The sequence below is a fragment of the Oncorhynchus mykiss genome, chromosome 13, assembly GCF_013265735.2.
Source record: "Oncorhynchus mykiss isolate Arlee chromosome 13, USDA_OmykA_1.1, whole genome shotgun sequence".
Taxonomy (NCBI): domain Eukaryota; kingdom Metazoa; phylum Chordata; class Actinopteri; order Salmoniformes; family Salmonidae; genus Oncorhynchus; species Oncorhynchus mykiss.
Window position 1 is genome coordinate 47,858,660 of NC_048577.1, and position 22,773 is coordinate 47,881,432.

A 22,773-nucleotide genomic window follows, 5' to 3' on the forward strand; every position below is an offset into this window, starting at 1 on the left:
CCCGGCGACAACCCACGATCCGGGGTCCCCGGCAACGAGCCACGGTCCGGAGTCCCCGGGGACGATCTACGGTCCGGTTCCTCCGGTAACGACCCACGGTCCGGTTCCTCCGGGGACGATCCACGGTCCGGAGCAACCGGCGATGCGCCCCACACCGGAGCGCGCTCCGAACCCCTTGTCCTCGTGTCACAGATCGTGACACGAGGACAAGGCTGGAGATCACTCTGTCATGCTGATTGAGTTTGAATAACAGACTGGAAGCTTCAAAAGGGGGGTGGTGCTTGGAATCATTGTTCTTCATCTGTCAACCATGGTTACCTGCAAGTAAACACATGCCGTCATCATTGCTTTGCACAAAAAGGGCTTCACAGGCAAGGATATTACTGCCAGTAAGATTTCACCTAAATATGCACTGTGTTTCCTCCGACACATTGGTGCAGCTGGATTCCGGGTTGGATGCGCGCTGTGTTAAGAAGTAGTACGGCTTGGTTGGGTTGTGTATCGGAGGACGCATGACTTTCGACCTTCGTCTCTCCCGAGCCTGTACGGGAGTTGTAGCGATGAGACAAGATAGTAGCTACTAAAAACAATTGGATACCACGAAATTGGGGAGAAAAAAGGGGGTAAAATAAAAAAAATAAAAAAGATGGCACCTAAATCAACCATTTATCGGATCATTAAGAACTTCAAGGAGAGCGGTACAGAGTCAATGTGTCAATGGTTGATTTAGGTGCAATCTTTTTTATTTTTTTTTATTTTACCCCCTTTTTTCTCCCCAATTTCGTGGTATCCAATTGTTTTTAGTTTTTTACTACACCGGTGTCGAGGTAGTTGAGGTAATTCTGCAAATAGTCTGGGAAGCCATTTGATTAGCTGTTCAGGAGTCTTATGGCTTGGGGTTAGAAGCTGTTTAGAAGCCTCTTGGACCTAGACTTGGCGCTCCGGTACCGCTTGCCGTGCGGTAGCAGAGTGAACAGTCCAGTAGGAGGTGCTGCCCAGCCTATGTTACGTAGATAGAACATAGATATCTGACATTGTTTTCAAGGTACAAATTCAACATATTTTTTGTCTATGTTGAAATTTGGTTACCATGTTGACATGGTCTATGTGGTTGAAATATCAACCTCAAAACAACAGTTGACATTGTTTTCAAAGTCAATGTATTTTCCACATATATTCAACGTCACATACATTGTGTCACAACCATTTTGTGCCCAGTGGGTAGTCATTATGTAATCAGGCTAGGCCAGGTTATGAGTCCACCAAATCATTAATAATTGTATCAGTGTTGGATTTATTAAGTGATTATTTTTAGTTTATTTTTCAGCAATAGGAATTCCATTAGGATACTGCAATGCTATGGGTGGAAGTTGAGGGCAGAATGTGAAAGAAAAAACGTTTCTGTAGAGACATTTTTACATGTTTTTTGGAGCTGAATGCCCGGTAAACCACCCTGTCTGCAAATGGAATGCAAGACCTAGGTTTGTCAACTGTGAACCTGTTCTGTGTAGGTAGGCCCTAATGTTGAGTGGATTTTGCGCCATTCAAAATGGGATAAAGCAGTAATAAATACTAGGCTATTATTTTGTAATTTTCTTTACTACTGATTTTGTCAAATAGCATTAGCTAACCTTTGTGTATCCAGACAATGAATCAATAAACACAAATCATGTTGAAAGTTTATTATTATAGGGCAACATACATCCACTACTGCAAACCAAAAATAATACATCTACAACTTCTACATTTCACCTCTTGACCATTTTCTTACAGTTCTCATCAATATCTATTAGACTAAACAAACGAGGTATTTGGAAGTTGGTTAAGAGGATGTTGCTTATTAATGTTGCAGGCATTGCCCACGTTTTCTTCAGAATGCCAGCCATCTGCTACTCTTCACTGACTTTTTCCTGTAAAATAAGGAAATAGTAAGGAATATATTGTATGCCACTTCAGTATATCAGGATTGGTTAGTCAGATTTATTGTATGAACAAAATACAATGCAGTAAGTTTGCTATCCCATCAACTCACCTTGCCCATGTCATGACTCTTGACCTGCATCTTTTGACCTGGGTCTCAGCAATGTCAGCACGCTCTTCAGCCTCCTCCAACTCATGCTGCACCTTCCTGAACTTGGTCAGGTGGGAATTGGCTTGCTCCTCCTATAAAATTTAATTGGATCAAGTATCAACATTTTTAAGGGAGGTTCCAAACCATCTGTAAACTGGTCTGGATTGAGTTGTACTCACAGCCTCCTCCACCTGTCTCTTGTAGGCTTTAACCTTCAGCTGTAACTTGTCCACCAGTTCTTGAAGTCTAATGATGTTATTTTTATCTTCCTCAGATTGTTTAAAAAAAATAGTTCTTAGAACGCACCAAAGAACTGTGGTGATGAGGAAATCAATGGTGAAGTTTTGCATGCAGTGTATCCATCCAGCTGACATTTACCTGATAGGTGAGCTCCTTGATTCTGTGCTAATACTTGCATATGCCATTGACAGCATCTGAGATGTGTTTCTGCTCTGACTCTAGCTCATTCTCCAGCTCTCTCACCTGATTGAAACCAACAACTATTACCACCACACTATAACAGCATAACATTGTCATCTGCATCTCCAATTGTAGTCAAGGTTGTATTATAATATTAACTATAAAAACACTACCCTTGTCTCCAGTTTCTGGAGTTGCTTCTTTCCACCGTTCATGGCAATATTCTCTGCCTCATCCAGACGCTGCTGCAGGTCCTTGAAGGTGATCTCCAGATTCTTCTTCATCCTCTCCAGGTGACCACTTGTGTCCTGCTCCTTCTTCAGCTCCTCTGCCATCATGACAGCCTGAACATGCAATAAAAACAGTTTAGCCCATTGATAACCATAAAAACAGTTTAGCACATTGATAACCATAAAAACAGTTTAGCCCATTGATAACCATAAAAACAGTTTAGCCCATTGATAACCATAAAAACAGTTTAGCCCATTGATAACCATAAAAACAGTTTAGCCCATTGATAACCATGAAAACAGTTTAGCCCATTGATAACCATAAAAACAGTTTAGCCCATTGATAACCATAAAAACAGTTTAGCCCATTGATAACCATAAAAACAGTTTAGCCCATTGATAACCATAAAAACAGTTTAGCCCATTGATAACCATAAAAACAGTTTAGCCCATTGATAACCATAAAAACAGTTTAGCCCATTGATAACCATAAAAACAGTTTAGCACATTGATAACCATAAAAACAGTTTAGCACATTGATAACCATAAAAACAGTTTAGCACATTGATAACCATAAAAACAGTTTAGCCCATTGATAACCATAAAAACAGTTTAGCCCATTGATAACCATAAAAGGGACACTGACAGTAAATAAGGCGGAATATAAACTTACATCAGTGATAGCCTTTTTGGCCTTCTCAGCATTTCTGGCCTCCTGAATACTGTCTTCCATCTCACCCTGAATTGAGGTGAGATCAGTCTCAAGTTTCTTGAAACTGTTGATCAGGCTTGTAATGTAATTCAGCAAATTATAATGGGGACATTTTGTATTTTTAGATTAAATTAGTTTTTACTTTAGGACTTAGGTGATTAAGAAAGTGGAGTACTGTACCTGTGAGTGCAATAGCTGCAGTCTCTCACTAGCACCCACTAGTTCTTGCTCAGCTGTTTTACGTCTTCTCTCAGTATACTCCAGAGTACCCCTCATCTCTTCAATTTCATCCTGCAACAGGTTGCTCCTGCGCTCAGACATGGCAACCTGCTCCTTCATATCCTCCTGTCCTCTAATATCATCATCAATGTAGAGTTGTGCTTCCTATGGGGGAATGAATTGATCAAAGTAGGAGGAAATGGTGAAGTCTCTCCTATAACTGCAAGACATACAGTATATTCCATGTACAGTATGTTTCCATTAGCTAACCTTGAGCTGAACTTGTATATATCTCAGCTGTTTCTGTGACTCACTGGCCTGTCTATTAGCATGGCTCAGCTGAATCTCCATCTCATTGAGGTCTCCCTCCATCTTCTTCTTAACTCGCAGGGTATCATTCCTGCTCCTGACCTCAGAGTTCAGATTGGTTTGCATGGAATCAATAACTCTCTGTCTGTTTCTCTTCAGCTGGTCAATCTCCTCATCCTTTTCAGAAATATTTCTGTCCACTTCAGACTTCACCTGGTTCAACTCCAGCTGTACACAGAGGAGCTTAGATTCCTTTTGCTCCAGAGATGCCTGAATGGGAGTTAACATACAGTCACAATAGACAGGAAGGTATTGTAGTTGGGAATCAGGGATAAATATGAGGTACTCATCTTTACACATTTTACTATTACCTCTGCCTCCTCCAGGGCAGTCTGAACCTCTGTCTTCTCCTGTTGTCTTCTCTGTCTTCTCCTGTTGTCTTCTCTGTCTTCTCCTGTGTTTCTTTGACTTTTCATTAATGGTTTTTCCTGTTTCCCCTAGCTGTTCAGTAAGATCCATAATTTCCTCTAGAAAATAAAAAAAAATTCAGTAAGCATAATTGTTTCTATACTTAAAGATTGTGTGTGGCATGAGAGCATTTACTTAATAAAGAACCTTGACATATGTTGCAGGTTTTTGTTTTCGCGTTTGAGTGTTTCGAGATGTTCAAGAGTTTCTTCATAGCCATTCTTCCTTTTGAAGTTCTCAGTGCCCATAGAGCGAACCTCTTTCAACGATGCCTCCAGCTCTGCCTGACACTCCTCAAATTTCTGCTTCCACTCTGACAAGATCTGCAAATGACAAAATATTACTTATTATAGACAGGCTATATTTGTCATATAAATAAACACGTTAAAGCATCATAAACATTTATTTCTAAAATAGTAGGTATGCTATCTTGCACCTTATCAACATTTCTTTGCTTCTTGTCCAAAGAGACAGCAGCAGAGTTGGCTTTCTCAACGTCCATCATCAGATACTCCACCTCCCCTTGCAGCCTCTGCTTGGTCTTCTCCAATGAGGAGCACTTGGAGTTGGTTGCCTCAACAGCTTCCTCTGCTTCCTGAAGACATAGGGATAGCTTTTTCCTGTAGTGGGAAACATGGAATTCCATAATACCTTTCCCTTTGGTTGAAGTGATCACATGGAGAAAATAGATCAGTTATGTTGGATCTTACTTGGCCTCTTCAAGTTCCTCAGTGCACTGGATGGCATCAGTCTCATACTTGGTTCTCCACAGAGCTACCTCACTGTTGGCCTTGGACATGCTACGCTGCAGCTCAGCCTTGGACTCCTGCTCCTCCTCATACTGCTCCCGGAACATGGGCCAGGACTTTCTTAGCCTAATATGGAAAGCAAATGTCATGGGCTTTTTATTCACAAACATAACATTTTAGTAGAATATATTATGTTGACCTTAACATCCTCCTCATTCTGCCTTTTCAGCTCTTCAATTTGTTGGACATAGGCTTGTTTGCCACAAGTTAGGTGTGACATTAAGGAATCCTTCTCCTCAAGCAGTCGTGACATCTCCCCTGAAAATTATCAAAATAGAAGTTCAGAAATATGTAGATGTGAACATTGGCTTTGACTATTTGGACGTTAAGTTTTCACCATTTTGTGTCTGGAGTTGAGCCTTCTGGCTTGAAAGATCATTGATTAATTTTTGATGCTCTTCCTCTTTAGTATTCACTTCACTCAGATGATCTTCAAGAGAACGGCACAGTTTTTCCAAATTGATCTGCAAAATTGTAGATTTCACAAATTAAAAAACTGTAGCTATTTCAATATATATTTCAAAACCAAAAACAAACATTAACAAATATTTGTTAACTTACCTTTGCTTTAGCAATAGCCTCCATGTTTCTTGACAGGTCATCCACCTCCAGTTTTAGCTCACTTTTCTCTTTTTCCAGATTCTGCTTAATTGTCTGGAGGTTGTCAATCTGCTCTCCCAGTTCTGCCACACTGTCGGCATGTTTTTTTATGCAGAGTAGAAGAGGTAGCGTGATGCTGTAGAGACGACTCCTCCAGGTCTCGACGCAGCTTCTGAAACTCAGCCTCACACTTCTTGTTAATCTCAACCTGAGTAGCAGTGGCTCCACCAGCCTCCTCAAGTCTTTCACTGATCTCCTCAAGTTGCCTGGAGAGGTCAGCCTCTCTAGCTTGGCCCGAATAGCACGATCAGCCTCAGTTTCCTCCTCAAGTTCCTCAACACGACCCTACAGGTTAACAAACTATGTTCAGTTTGCCTAACACACCCATAGTGCATTTATCCATAACAGATAACAGATCCTCAAGTTAATTAACTAATTAGACAAATACAGTAAGAATTTCTTCACCTGAAGCTCTTTGATTTTCTTCTGAAGTTGTGCAGAAATAGACTGTTCCTCCTCAACCTTACCCAGCAGCTGTGACACCTCAAAGTATTTCCTGTTCAATGCAACATTAGACAATGTCAAACTACTATGAGGTTCATACAATATTGGTGCAGTTTTATGTTAAAGGTTTGATCTTGTTTTGTGCATGTGTTTGGGGGAAAAAGTAATCATACATCTTGAGCTTCTCATTCAGCTGCTGCTTCTCATTCTCCAGGTCCATTAAGGTCTCCTGGGACAGCTTCAGGTCACCCTCCAGCTTTCTCTTGGCTCTCTCGAGGTCCATATGAACCTTCTTCTCTTGTTCCAGGGAACCTTCAAGCTACATTCATACAAATAAAATGCAGAGTACTGTACATGTACCTTATTTTACATTTCACACATCATCACACCCATGTTAATTTAATAAACTAACTCACATCATCAACTTGCTGTTCCAGCTTGGATTTGGCTTTGTTCAGAGTGTTCAGAGTGTCATCTAGTGTTTGTTGGTGGGCCTCTTGGAGGGTTTTCTTCTCTTTGGTCAGTTTAACGACATTCTCACCTTGGGACCTGAAATAATAATGAAGTGTTGTTGTGAAACTGTTGAAATGGTTTAAACCCTGAGAAAGCCTAATGGGAGTAGGTGGATTGCCTTGTTCTCTATGGCATGTTTCTCCTTCTCCACTTTGGCTAAGGTGAGTTCTAAGTCATCCATGTCTATCTTGAGCTCAGAGCACTCATCCTCCAGCTTCCTCTTCTTTGCAGTCAGCTCAGCATTCCCATCCTCCTCATCCTCTAGTCTGTTACCTCCTTAAGTTTGTGTTCCATCTGGATCTTGCTTTTGATTAGGCCCTCACATCTCTCTTCAGCATCCAGCAGATGATCGGATTCCTAATTAGTCAGAAATAATAACATTTTGTTGATGAAATAACAACTACTAAAGTGTTATAATGTTAGTTGATGTATTTCACTATTTATTCAACTATTTTGGGAGTACTTACACCCTGAACTTGAAGGTGAAGGTCATTATTCTCTTGGACAATAGAGACCATCTTCTCCTCAAGCTACTTTCTCCTGCTTTCTGATGTGGCCAGTTCCTCGTTGCTCTTAGTGAAGTCCACCTTTATTTGGGCCATCTCTTTTTCCAATTCTGCACTCTTCAGAAGAGGCTTGAGGTTGAAATATAGTTTCAGCCAGTGTTTATATAGCCAGTGTTTCACGTTCATGAATGAGCAGAAATGATATTGTATGGTGTAAATGGACTACCTATCAAAGTAAAATCAAGAATATTCTGTTCGTTTCCATTCAAAATTGACTTAAATGATATCCCAGAGTTCACAGTGTTGATATTGCAAAATACCCGTATTTCCATACCTTCTGGCCATCATCTTCTGGTACTCCAGTCTGACAACATATCCTCGACACAGTGCCTGAGTGGATGTCACATGGGCTAGGCGCTCATCTCTCACCCCCTCCAGAGCACCTAGGAGACCAGCTTTAAAAAACACCTGAAAAAGAGGAGTTTGGTTTACTATCAATATAGGGTTTGTGCATTACTATTACAGTGTGAATGTTGTATGCAATGTGAAAAGTGCACCTTGAAAAGTGCAGTTTCTCCGCAGCCTTCTTGTTATCCATGAACTGTCCCTCTGGGATAGCACTTGCATTCAGGATCCTGTACCTGAAACATGGGACCAAGCATTAGTACTGAATACACTAGAAACCGTATACCAAGTAGTCTCTAATGAAACCGACATCAGTGTGCTGCTAACAGTTTAGCTTCCTCCACTGTCCCTGTCCCCATACCGAGCTCGAACCAGTGATCCTCTGCTCATAAACACACAGCCGTCCCTCCTTGACAACTTACCAACCATTTGAGCTACACGAAAGGTACAATTGAATAGCTCCATCGGCAACATTTCAAGCCAGCTGTGGAGTGAGCTTAAGGCACATTCTTAACTCCGTTACAGTAACGTGTCCCCCAATTTACCTCTGCTTGAAGTCCCCATAAATGATTCTGCTTGGGAATCCCTTCCTGCAGATTCTGATACACCCCAACACACCATTGTAGCGCAGCTGGTGGATAACCAATTGGTTTTCCATTGCACCTATGATGAAAGCATAAAATGACATTTAGCAGTATCTCAAGGCAGTAAAGTTCAATGTTGATATTGAGCAGATTATCCTAAGTACCTGGTGTTTTGGTCTCATTTGGAATCAAACACTGCACAAAGTGAGGATGGGTTGTTCTCAAGTTTGTCATGAGCTTGCCAAGGTTTTCCTGAAAATATGTAATGTAAAAATGCATCAGTAAGTGTAGGTATATAGACTATATACAATCACTCATGTGGGGAGAGAATGATGTCTTATTTTGTCGATGCAGCACTGCACATTGATCAACACCGTACTCTGAACAGAGCGGAAACTGTTTGGAACGATGCTCCCTTCTTCTTAGCAACTTAGCACCACCTGCTGCAGGCTCTGAAGAAACCATGTTGAAATAATTATCAGTACTGCATGGCCTGTTATTTTAGCTATGTGAGATGAATTAATATGGTCTTCATAGTCAGTTGATCTAATTTGATCAGGTAATATAAACTAAAAATGCATGGTTACCGTCTGTTGCAGAGAAGGTTGCGTAAAGCATACAGTATTTTGACAGATGACTTCTGGTACAGCTGCAGAACACACTCATTCAACGGGTCCTTGTTCTCCTCTAGCCAGCCAGTGATACTGTAGTCCACAGTACCAGCATAGTGCACCAGGGATCTTTGGCTTTTGGAAAGCTTGGTTCTTTCCAAGATGCTGGTCATAGTTTGTTCTTGAAAGAAGGGTCTGTTGACTTAGGGAACATCCTCTTCAAGGATGGAGAAGATGCCCATTGGCTGGTGGACAACAGATGATTAATTACTGAGAATAACTAGTCAAATGCAGGGCGTTCAACATGATTAAATCAATGTATATGGTTTTTGACAATACCTTCTCACTAAGCTCAATACGGGCAGCCAAGTCCATACTAAAGTCAATGAACTCCCAGTCTATTCCTTCCTCCTTGTATTCCTCTTGTTCCAACACAAACATGTGGTGATTGTTGCAGTTTCTCATTAGTGAAGTTGATGCAGAGCTGTTCCAGTGTGTTGTACTGAGGGAATATGAAAGTATCATGCAAATGAATGCCTGAGGATCAATGTATGCTTGTTTCATTTCACGAAACATTAGTCATGAAAGATATCAATATGTTGGAACCATACTTCAAAGATCTCAAATCCAGCAATATCCAGAACACCAATGAAATGTTGTCTGGACTGCTTTGTATCCAGTTGTTGGTTGATCCTTAAGACCATCCAACAGAACATTTTCTCATAGACTGATTTGGCAGGGGCTCCAATGGAGTTATACACTTATAATGTATAGAACATATCCTCTAAGTTGACCATTGCTTAGTCTAAAGACATGTATCGTCCATGTCTTATTGCCTTACTTGCTGAACGCTTTGTCCTTTAGTGGCATACTCATTCCCAACCTTTACTCTGGGATAACAGAGATTTTTGAGCAGGTCAGCAGAGTTCAAGCCCATCAGGTATGCTGCTTTATCAGCTTCTGTATAGAGAACACAACAATACTTTACAAACAGAGCAGACAACTGTCAATTTATCACAGTACAACTTTTGTTTTGTTAATACCTGTTCTCCATGACAGAGATTGATGACTACCTGATTACTTGTATTTGATTCAGTTATGATATACACAATCATGTGATGAAGGGTTTTTAGAGTGTTCCCCCTCAGCCTCGGTGCCATCAGTTTCTGCCTGTTCCTCACGCTGCTTCTGCTTGAACTTCATGTTCCCATGATGCATTATGGCTCCAGTCAGCTTGTAGAGGCCCACTTTTTCATCAGCAATAAAACCCAGGATATCAATAGCTTCCTGTGCCATATAAGAGGGACATCAAATGAAAGCTATCTGAAAAGAAACCATGCGTGTTTGATCCCCTTAACTCAACTCACATCAGTAGCTATCAATTAATCTGCATCGGCTATGCTCTTCACAGTGATTTCTCCTTGACTTATAAAGGCAAAGTCATAGGAGTTGGGGGTGATGAGAAGCATATCTGAAAGGGGGAAATTCAATTAGACTGGGGTCCCCAATTTATTTATTTTTTTAAGTCAATTTTTCCCAATGTTTGTATGAATATCGCTAGCATCAACAGAATAGACAAGTTTAGAATGACATACAGTACCTACAGTAGAAAAGAGGACAATATCTTCGTTCTAACTTTATTTCTCAACTCCTAATATTGAGCAAATTACACTCAACCGGAGCCAGTTACACTAACTGGAGTATCTGACATACGTAGACTTTGAAAAGCACCCACAAACAGGATACTGTACCAGTGCATTTTATCTCAATATCAAATCATTTCTGTGTAACAATTAAATACCTTACCGTTATTTGTTTTCAATTAAAATGGTCAAAAATAAACAAAAGTAGCTTCTTAGCAAAGAGCAATTTCTCAAGCAAGAATTTGGCTAGGACTGTCTGGGAGAGGTCTGATTGGGGAGGGGAAAATGGAACATTTGCTGTTATTGGCAGAGAGGTTTGGAACTCTCTTTCTTATTGGTTTATTAATGAATAAATGATGTCACCATGGAGTGATGTCGCCATAGAAGGCCAAAACTCCATACCACCAAAACAAGCTGACATATTTACACTAAAAGGACATTATCATAAGTTTCACAATTTCACAGTATTATTCAAACCTTGTAGTGTGGAAATATATATACTGTATGTAAAAGATGCTCTTAGCGAAAATGTGTTTGGAGTTATGATTCACCTGATGACAAGACATGTTAACGTATGATGGGGGTCCCATATTATTTGCTAGTTTGTGTGTGTGTGTGTGTGTGTGTGTTTGTGTGAGAGAGGCTTAGTAAGAGAGATACTGCAGTATGTCAAGATTCTACATACCAATAAGCTCTGGCTTCTTGTTGCAAGTTAGCTGGTAGAATATATGGTAGCTCCTCTCAGCACCCAATTGAAATGTCCCTCAAGGTTTTTCCAGCAGATCTTTCAGTAACAAAGCAGAATTCATTCAACATCACTCATACAGTATATGGATAAAGTCAGGAAATGCATTTTTAGCAACAAAACAAATGTTGTACTTACAAACTTCAATATCTGCTGAGGCCAGTTTACCCGTTGTACTAAAGTGTATTCTAATGAATTTGCCCTTTTTGAGAAGAAGAAAAATGTCTTACTGTAAGTTTAACGTTGTTCAGCTCTTATTGCTACGCTTCTGCGTAAAAAAACAATTCCGTTGGATTCTGGTTTGACTCACAAAGCGAGAGGAGCTGTCATTCCTCACCGTCTAGGCATTCCCAAAAGCCTCCAGCAGAGGGTTGGCCTGGATGATCCTCCAGGGTTCCCTGCCACAAGAAAGGAAATGTATCTGACATCCATTCCTGTACATCACCAGTCAAAGCCCATTCCTGTACATCACCAGTCAAAGCCCATTCCTGTACATCACCAGACAAAGCCCATTCCTGTACATCACCAGACAAAGCCCATTCCTGTACATCACCAGTCAAAGCCCATTCCTGTACATCACCAGTCAAAGCCCATTCCTGTACATCACCAGTCAAAGCCCGTTCCTGTACATCACCAGTCAAAGCCCATTCCTGTACATCACCAGACAAAGCCCATTTCTGTACATCGCCAGACAAATCCCATTTCTGTACATCGCCAGACAAATCCCATTTCTGTACATCACCAGACAAATCCCATTTTTGCACAGCACCGGTCAAAGCCACTACAAAAGGTATAAACTTACCTTCATCTTGCTGACTGGTTCTTTTTTCTGGTCTGCAGACACTGCGATTGTCGCAAAGTACTGGATGACACGTTTGGTGTTTACAGTCTTGCCTGCACCGGATTCTCCACTGTTGAAGAAAAATATCTGATTTTTGTGTAATTCAAATATACTTAACTGAAAAACACATGATACTCACGTGATTAGGATAGACTGATGTTCCCGATCTAAAGAAAAATAAGCACAATGAGTTGGATGTTCAAAATCACAATATGTAATGAATAGACATTTAAAGCAGTGGGTGACATACCTGTTAGCATGAGCTGATAGGCATTATCAGAGAGGGCGAAAATGTGAGGTGGGACCTCTATCCTCTTCTTCCCTCTGTAGGCACTCACCACCTCTGGGTTATAGACTGGGAGCCACTTATAGGGGTTCACAGTCACACAGAACAGACCAGAGTAGGTCTGTCAATACAAAATAAACATATATGCCCTTGTTAGATACTTTTAACAATGAGATTATCCATTTTAAAAGAATGTGTATCAGTGTAAAAGACCTTCATAGATCATCCATGCTGCTTAACGCTCTTTGAGGTTATACGTGCTGTATAACTCTGTGCTAGAGGGCTAGAGGGCTCATTGAGGTGGGTCATCCTAACCATGTCCTCCATTTTATCGAACCCGGGCGGGTTCATTGGAGAGACTTGGTCCTCCTTGACTGTTACAGTCTGGAAAATAGAAACAAAATACAGCAGGGTTCTGAAAGCTGCTGAAGGCAAGCCTCCAATCTGGCACATTGAATGGAAATGAGCCCATGTTGCCACTGACTGCTACAACATTGGTTCCACCGTGGACCTACTCTGTCATCCAGGGTCTGGACGGTGACTTTGTCTCCGTCTTTGTTCTGGACGAACCCCTTCACATAGAGCTCTTTGTCATCACTGACGGAACAGGCTGTTTTGGCATCAAAGGGCGTAGACTGAGCCTCAATCCTCTCCTTCTCTGACTTCCTCAGGTACTGGGAAGCTGGCCCGAAGATAGACATTTCTCCATCCCTGCTCATTTTGTCCTCTAAGAATACAGTATAACATAACACATTTAACCTCAGGCTTTTTCCCCCTTGAAAGTCAAAGATTAAATTGGCATTTGTCATTCCACCTACCTACTTCTTGCAGCTTACTGCAATCACTGAATCCCTTGACATCAAAAAAGCTGTGCGCTTGAACGGTACAGAAGCCTGTCTGAGAATGCAACCACATAACATGGAAATCTGCTTTTTAACATGAAGTTATAATAATTCAGCTATTCTTGTCAAGCAGGGGGAGACTTACCTTGTTGCTGATGCTAAGGGGTGAGCATAGCCTGCTGCAGAAGCCTCTTTTATACTGGGCCATTGTCCTTGGTGAGAATCCTCCTTCCTTTCCATGGGCATGCATTGTTTGACCTGCATGAACCTGTTGTCCATGGATAACTCCATTAAGCACAAGGCACTCTATGGTTATATTTAGGCCAACCACTCGCACACTATAATATGTCACATTTCCATTCAATAACATCAATGCATTATTAACCACAACCAAAAGAGATTGCAATGAACTGTGACTGTTTAGCTGTGAAGTTTCTCTCTCTATACATACATATAATAACATACTGTATAGAGCCACGGATAGTAATGACAATTTTACATGATACTCTCAATATTCCACGGATGACAAACTATCTGAAATACTGTAACTTACATATAAAGATGATATAGTAACAATGCAAGCCAAAAGACAAGGGGGAAAACATTTTTGCCAGTAATATCTGTCAAAGCATTCATCTGCTGTTGTTGAGAAGAGCATTTGAAAATGACCCCAAAGTATGAGTCGTGCTTAGTAGGCACTTTGGACACACTCGCTATTCATAAATCCAGGTTGTTGCATTAATCAAGATCCAATTCCATAGACTCGGCTACATTTAAAATAAAGTAGGGGTACTCTACTAAATATTCCATATCAGACTTAACATTGGCCAAAGACAACTTTACGTACCATAGTTACAATATGAGCAAACTATATAAATCATGGGCTAATAGATTTGTCCCTTTTTCCTCTACCCCGGGGAATGTGATATAACAGAGACATCTGACAACCAGCAGCTTGTTTAATGACTGTCTTAGTGCGGTTGCTATTTCAGTGATTGTAGAAAAGTAACATGATTTCTCAGACACGTTCAAGCAGATTTGTAGAGGATTGTTTCCCTTCTTTTTAAAGGATAATTCAGGTTAATTGGGATGGAAATACTGGAGTACAAAGCCCGGACTTGGATACAGCTGTTTTAACAATAAGTACATGGCCACAGTCCAAACAGCAGTTACAGTATGAACCCTGTTCTTCTCCTGTTCTTCTCCTGTTCATCAGAATGGCAGAATTAACCGGCATAACTTATATGTCCACTCTACTGACCATAATATTCACAAAGAAGTAAAGTTAATCATTTTCATGTGACCTTTTGTTCATTGTTAAGGGGATACTTTGGGATTTTGGCCCTTTATCTACTTCCCCGGAGTCAAATGGATTTGTGGATGCCATAATCAACATCCATGGCGCCTGGGGAACAGTGGGTTAACTGTTTTGCTCAGAACAACAGATTTTTACCTTGTCGGCTCAAAGCAACCTTTTGGTTACTGGCCCTTCATTCAAACTTCATTCAAACTGCACGCAGAGACATAAATATGGTATCCACAAGTTCATCTCACTCTGGGGAAGTCCCGACGTATCCCTTCAAGACAAGGCTTCATCAGAACGTTATTATACCATGTGACTGTAGAGTGCAATGTCACAGCAAGGTGAGCGATAGGACAGTGTACTCACATAGTGACATCCAAGTGTATGCCAACTAGAAATTGATGAAGCAGGATTTGTATTTCACTTTGATTGAACATTTGATATGTCATGGACAGCAGGATAGCCTAGTCTGCAAGGGCTTTGAACTTAATATCCACACACAAGGTGTCCTTACACAATGAATGTATGGGATAACAAATGAATGAATACATACCTAAACTGAGAACGATCAAATAAGACAGTGTAGTTCAAGTTGTTTGACACTGAATATTGTGCTTTGGGGTGACAAACGTAATTCAGTTTGAAGAATTACAGATCATGTACTGAGATGTCAGATACTGTGTTTATTTATGTATCTGTTGCTTGGTGTAACATTTTATGGATTTTAAATGGTCAAATCAAATCTTCTAAAGGCTATTCCTTTTCATTCTGTATGAGTGAAAGCATCACACTGCTTGTTTCTCCGTTATCTTCCACAAGAGGGTGCTTACTTACTGAGCTTAGCGTAGCTACATCAATCACGTTCTGGTGTGAAAAGCTTTTCTAGTACAAGATGTCGATGACAATAAGCAAGCCTTTCAAACCTGTCGTCTTTCATTTCAAAATGTACAGTAATAGGGCCTGCCTGACTAGAAGGCCTCCTCCACACACGAATTCATGCACACACACACACACACACACACACACACACGCACACGCACGCACACACACACACACGCACACACACGCACACACACGCACACACACGCACACACACGCACACACACACACACACACACACACACACACACACACACACACACGTGATGTACCTATATGTATATACAGTACACTTTACAATAGTGATCAAAGGTACAGTATATGAAGTGTATTTGAAAGTTGAGCAACATGCTCTGCAGTCTGATCAACTCATTAACTCCATTAACTGATCAATCTGATCCACTCATTAACTGATCAGCTACAGATACTCCACAGCTGCTTTTGGTGCATGTTTGTGTTTTATACCCCTCATAACAGACGAGAGAACCAACATTGAATTCTTGCTGCTCCTTCATTGAAGATTGTTTGATAACATGAAACACTCCATTGAAGTCGGTCAATGATGCTCCAGTATGCTCTGGATCGAGTGATTGTGAGAAGGACAAAATAAATAGGCCTTATAAACATATTAGTCCCCCATGGCCTTGATGAGCTCTTAAGGACATGTCAGACATCCTGGCTGTAAACAAACTTGATGTTGAACAGGACGACTCCGCTTGAAAGTTGGGTTTCTAAAGATTGAAAATGTGTCTGCTGTCTTCGCTGGTTCTTATCGCTTTTTCATTTAGATCTCTGTCTAGCCAGCTGCCAGATGATGTAGCCTGGCCGGCTGCATGCCATGTTAGAGATAGTCAGTCACAATCAGTCAGTATCAGAGGGGAGTGTGGCAGCTCGAACACACTTCACACAGGGTCAATTTGATTTATAAGAAATGGAGGGAAGGACCAACACAAAACAGGCCTTGTTGCCTGCGAGTGCCTAACAGCTCTGTCTCACAGTGTTGGCCATTGTGTGGCCTGCCATGGAGCAGGGTCCTGGCTTTATCTGGGAACGGGCTTCCAGACCCTTACATCTGCTAACAAAGACTCATAGAAAACGTCTCATACCACAAGATGGTTCTTCCTGGACCGTTTTATTCTTCATCTTGTAAATAAAGAAAAGAGGCGGAGTAGAAAGATGTTTAGTGTCTGTCCATTCCTTCCATGTCTTAGCTTTGACCCTGGGTGCCGGGTCACTCTGGCCAGTAATGAGAACCCATATGTGTGACAAATGTTTCCTCCTCCTGGTTCTAAAAGAGCCTTGTCCCACTCAATGTTCACTGTGACTAGTTAACAGACACTTCTCTCATTTGGCTGTTTGCTTCCTTACGACGTAGTCTTAGCCCAACATGGTAAGGCTTTGTTTTTAATGCTATTATTATCGGTCTCTGTTATCAGTGACATTTTTGACAGTACTTTATGTGCAGTGTTACATTTTTTGGCAGATTTGGGAGTTGCATCAATGGAGCACTATTGCTTCAGTGGAACAATTGTGGTAGTCAGACAGAATGGGTACAGGAGATTCATTGGCTCTGTTCAAGCCTTTGTGTCAGATGTAGTTGTATTTTATTTCTCATCCTTTTGAGTTTGGTGGATTTTTATTCTGCTTAGACATGGTCTGTCTGTCTCTGTCCAGATATAGCTCTCATATCCCGCTTCTTCTGTAGCACAATGAGTGCCGTGTGGGGGGGGGGGGGGGGGGGGGGCCTGCCAAAACACTTTGAAGCCCCTCTGTCCCTCAGCCACCCTGCTCTCCTAGCTCAATCACATTCCCTCTTCTTCTGTGTCTTCAGGAAGGCTCTGTTTCCCTTAAAATAAAAAAAACAGAACCTGTGAAATGAAGTCTGGATTGTTTAGTGTCACGTTCATTAGCCTGTGTAAGAAACAGGGCTCACTGATTTGTCCATGTTTGCCCTCTTTATCATTATCATGTGTGGAGTTACGGTATGTTGTTTTACAAGACTTTTCTCATAATTACTGAAACTTACAGTACAGTTAGTACTGTACATGCCCTGGAGCCACAGAGAAAATCATGTAAAAACAAATGACATTTAGTCTACTCTTTTGTGAGTGTTTCAGATTAAGAGTCACTTACCTTACTGAACTTGGATGCAACATTTTGTTGCAATATATTATTTAACACCTACACAAATGTGGGTGACTGACAACAAGCACCACAGTAACTTCATTTGAATTGATTCGATTGGACAGAATGGAAGATATTATGTGCGTAGCAGAGCCTGAGGTAGCAGGTTGCATAAATGCAGATGCAGTGCAAAGGGTCATACAATGACAATAAACTCGATTGACTGATGACTCAAAGCTAGCACAAGTACCACATTTGCAGTGGAATTTCATCTCTTCCTCCCACTCTCGTTCTCTGGAACATTTCACAATTACCTTTTGCTAAGCCCCGCCTCCCTTGGTTACTCTTGCAACCTCGGACAACATTTTCCCGAGAAGCCCAATTCCCCATTCAACCACTGGCGAAATCCTCTCAAAATGATCTCAAACTGTTTATAATATATAATACAATTAAACCATACCTCAATGGGTTAAACACAGACTACGCCTTACACAGACTACGTCTCACTAACTCTTGGTTATGTTGTGGTGGACTGTCTTTAATTATCTGTCTGTCTAATTATCTATCTGTTTTCAATTGCTTCAAAGGAACCTGGTAATGTTTGTAGTGTAGCTAGCGGAACTCCTCGACAACATCCGCTGAAATGGCAGAGTGCGAAATTCAGAAATATTTTTTGAGATATTTAACTTTCATACATTCACAAGTGCAATAAACCAAATTAAAGCTTAACTTCTTGTTAATCTAGCCATCGTGTCCGATTTCAAAAAGGCTTTACAGCGAAAGCACACCATACGATTATGTTAGGTCAGCGCGTAGTCACAAAAACATACAGCCAAAGAGAGGAGTCACAAAAAGCAGAAATAGAGATCAAATGAATCACTAACCTTTGATGATCTTCATCAGATGGCACTCATAGGACTTCATGTTACACAATACATGTATGTTTTGTTCGATAAAGTTCATATTTATATCCAAAAATCTCAGTTTACATTGGCACGATATGTTCAGTAATGTTGTGCCTCGAATACATCCGGCGAATTTGCAGAGAGCCACATCAATTTACAGAAATACTCATCATAAACTTTGATAAAAGATACAAGTGTTATGCATAGAACTAAAGATATACTTCTCCTTAATGCAACCGCTGTGTCAGATTTCAAAAAAGCTTTACGGAAAAAGCACACCATGCAATTATCTGAGTACAGCGCTCAATAATCTGAGTACAGCGCTCACAAAAAACAAGCCATACAGATACCCGCTATGTTGTGGAGTCAGTAAAAGTCAGAAATAGCGTTATAAATATTCACTTACCTTTGATGATCTTCATCAGAATGCACTCTCAGGAATCCCAGTTCCACAATAAATGTTTGTTTTGTTTGATAAAGTTCATATTTATGTACACCACCAAGACTTCCTGGAGTGACAGTGAGAGGGCTTTGCCCACCGGGCCACACCACTGAGAGAGAGAGATCGGCCCTAAGTAGGATGGATACAATAGGCAGAGAGATACATTGACATGCAGAGCTGAGTGTAGAGAAAATCAGTCAGCGGTGAGAATTTAACACTAGGCCAGGCTCTTCCTTTAGTACCCCTGTCTCTAACCAGCTTCAGGTGCTGCACTATAATAATCCCCCTATTGCAGGTAGCACAATGTGGGGTTAATGCTCTCATTCATTCCCAGTCATACCAATGAAGCCACAGAAGGGCATGCTAACAGCAAGAGCCCAGACTCTCCTCTGTAGTGGTGGGAGAGGGCCTGTCCCTGTTGCTTTGTTGGTATTCAATGGGAACTGAGGAAACTGGAGGGGAGTATACTCTATAAAGAGCCTCCTCCCAGGGGTTGCAGTGGGAGCACCACCCCAAAGGATTGTGGGATTTGGCAGGAGATATCCAGAGGATTTTGTCCTTTTAAATTCTTTGAAAGCTTGGATGCCGTTCCACTTTATTCAACAGTTTTTTTGCCAGGGGACATGTGAAATCGCTACAGCTCAGGGACGTGAGATAAATCACATATGATACAAATCTCAAGATAAGAATCTGTCATTTACATCTCTCTGGGAGGATTAATTAGTTAACGATTCATGTCTCCGGGCAAAAAGTACCAGTTCACTGCTATTCCATGGTTCAGAGGATGGTATGCTGCCTAAGATGCATTAGGTCAGGGTTAGTAGTGGCCATTATACTTGTATAAAGTCTGATTTATGTTAAGCTAATGGACATTGTACTCCTTGGTGATACAGTATGTTCATGATTTGTCTGACATAGTGAAAATCACATACAGTATGTCCTTATTGGGAGCTTGAGGAAGGATAATGCTTTTTATGAGCTCATGATAAATGACTGAGGACAGTTTCCTGCAGCACAGCATGGCTCGTCAATGAAGACGAGGTGCTTTGTATTGTACTCACTGCAAACTGCTCACTGCAAGCCCAGTGCTTTATATCAGAAAGAGAGACAGAAAGGAATCCCTTTTATCTTGTACATCAAACGAGTGTAGATATCAGCAGGATCTCTCTGCTTTATCATTCATTTAATATCCTTCCCTCCTCTCTTTCCTTTCCCCCTCTCCTCCCCCTCTGTCCCCACACTCCGCAGTGGATCTGGGGTAGGGTCGTGACTAGCAGCCAGTCACCATGTTAGAAGTGGTACAGGCAGAGTTCAGCAGGCCCTCTGTCAGATACAGCAGACAGCTTTGACTGGGCAACACACTGTTGTTAATGACAATGAATCGTCCGTCAGGCCATCCCTGTAGATTAAAGAGGACTTTTGACTTATGAAGTACACTGCAGTAAATTCTGCAGTCGCAATGTGACCAGGAGCTTTATGGGTGTGTATGAGCCTTCTGGGAACTGCTGATAAGGTCCAAAAAGCTGTGATTGTTATTTATCCAGATAGTGGATCATTGTGAACAACACCCTCCAACCAAGGGAAGGCACTGTGAAAGCCCTGAAGAAAGCACTGTGAGCCGAAAAGAATAGCTTCTAAATAATAACAGCACATCGGAACGGATGTTGTTTGCTTATGTGAGAATGCTATTCATTGACTACATCTCAGCGTTCAACACCATAGTACCCTCAAAGCTCATCACTAAGCTAAGGAACCTGGGACTTAAACACCTCCCTCTGCAACTGGATCCTGGACTTCCTGACGGGCCGCCCCCAGGTGGTGAGGGTAGGTAACAACACATCTGCCACGCTGATCCTCAACACTGGAGCTCCACAGGGGTGCGTGCTCAGTCCACTCCTGTACTCCCTGTTAACCCATGACTGCATGGCCAGGCACGACTCCAACACCATCATTAAGTTTGCAGATGACACAACAGTGGTAGGCCTGATCACAGACAACGACGAGACAGCCTACAGGGAGGAGATCAGATACCTGGCCGTGTGGTGCCAGAATAACAACCTATCCCACAACTTAGCCAAGACTAAGGAGATGATTGTGGACTACAGGAAAAGGAGGACCGAGCACGCCCCCATTCTCATCGACGGGGCTGTAGTGGAGCAGGTTGAGAGCTTCAAGTTCCTCGGTGTCCACATCAACAGCAAACTAGAATGGTCCAAACACACCAAGACAGTCGTGAAGAGGGCACGACAAAGCCTATTCCCCCTCAGGAAACTAAAAAGAGGGTCCTGAGATCCTCAAAAGGTTCTACAGCTGCAACATCGAGAGCATCCTGACTGGTTGCATCACAACCTGGTACGGCAATTGCTGACCGCAAGGCACTACAGAGGGTAGTGCGAACGGCCCAGTACATTCACTGGGGCTAAGCTGCCTGCCATCCAGGACCTCTACACCAAGCGGTGTCAGAGGAAGGCCCTAAAAATTGTCAAAGACCCCAACCACCCCAGTCATAGACTGTTCTCTCTACTATCGCATGGCAAGCGGTACCGGAGTGCCAAGTCTGGGACCAAAAGGCTTCTCAACAGTTTTTACCCCCAAGCCATAAGACTCCTGAACAGGTAATCAAAAGGCTACCCAGACTATTTGCATTGTGTGCCCCCCCACCCCCCCAAACCCTCTTTTTACGCTGCTGCTCCTCTCTGTTTATCATACATGCATAGTCACTTTAACTATACATTCATGTACATACTACCTCAATTGGGCCGACCAACCAGTGCTCCCGCACATTGGCTAACCGGGCTTTCTGCATTGTGTCCCGCCACCCACCACCCGCCAACCCTTCTTTTACGCTACTGCTACTCTCTACGTTCATCATATATGCATAGTCACTTTAACCATATCTACATGTACATACTACCTCAATCAGCCAGACTAACCGGTGTCTGTATGTAGACTCGGTACTGTATATAGCCTGTCTTTTTAATCAATCAATCAATCAATCAAATTTATTTTATATAGCCCTTCGTACATCAGCTGATATCTCAAAGTGCTGTACAGAAACCCAGCCTAAAACCCCAAACAGCAAGCAATGCAGGTGAAGAAGCACGGTGGCTAGGAAAAACTCCCTAGAAAGGCCAAAACCTAGGATGAAACCTAGAGAGGAACCAGGCTATGTGGGGTGGCCAGTCCTCTTCTGGCTGTGCCGGGTGGAGATTATAACAAAACATGGTCAAGATGTTCAAATGTTCATAAATGACCAGCATGGTCGAATAATAATAAGGCAGAATAGTTGAAACTGGAGCAGCAGCACAGTCAGGTGGACTGGGGACAGCAAGGAGTCATCATGTCAGGTATTCCTGGGGCATGGTCCTAGGGCTCAGGTCCTCCGAGAGAGGGAAAGAAAGAGAGAATTAGAGAGAGCATATGTGGGATGGCCAGTCCTCTTCTGGCTGTGCCGGGTGGAGATTATAACAGAACATGGCCAAGATGTTCAAATGTTCATAAATGATCAGCATGGTCGAATAATAATAAGGCAGAACAGTTGAAACTGGAGCAGCAGCACAGCCAGGTGGACTGGGGACAGCAAGGAGTCATCATGTCAGGTAGTCCTGGGGCATGGTCCTAGGGCTCAGGTCCTCCGAGAGAGAGAAAGAGAGAAGGAGAGAATTAGAGAACGCACACTTAGATTCACACAGGACACCGAATAGGACAGGAGAAGTACTCCAGATATAACAAACTGACCCTAGCCCCCCGACACATAAACTACTGCAGCATAAATACTGGAGGCTGAGACAGGAGGGGTCAG

The 22,773-nt window shown here is 42.0% G+C and overlaps 1 protein-coding gene and 1 pseudogene across 2 annotated transcripts in view; one reads left to right on the plus strand and one right to left on the minus strand.

Annotated features, from left to right (window-relative positions):
* Positions 1-1,538: 1,538 nt before the first annotated feature.
* On the minus strand, positions 1,539-13,195 carry LOC110486606 (annotated as a pseudogene).
* Positions 13,196-16,746: 3,551 nt separating this feature from the next.
* The window catches only part of LOC110486607 (growth arrest-specific protein 7), a 37,043-nt gene continuing 31,016 nt past the window's right edge, over positions 16,747-22,773 (plus strand). For both annotated transcript variants that reach the window (XM_021558335.2, XM_036941324.1), the window contains exon 1: positions 16,747-16,890. In XM_021558335.2, the coding sequence (XP_021414010.1) occupies positions 16,888-16,890 (3 nt within the window). In that variant the 5' untranslated portion in view covers positions 16,747-16,887. The remainder of the gene's footprint in view (positions 16,891-22,773) is intronic.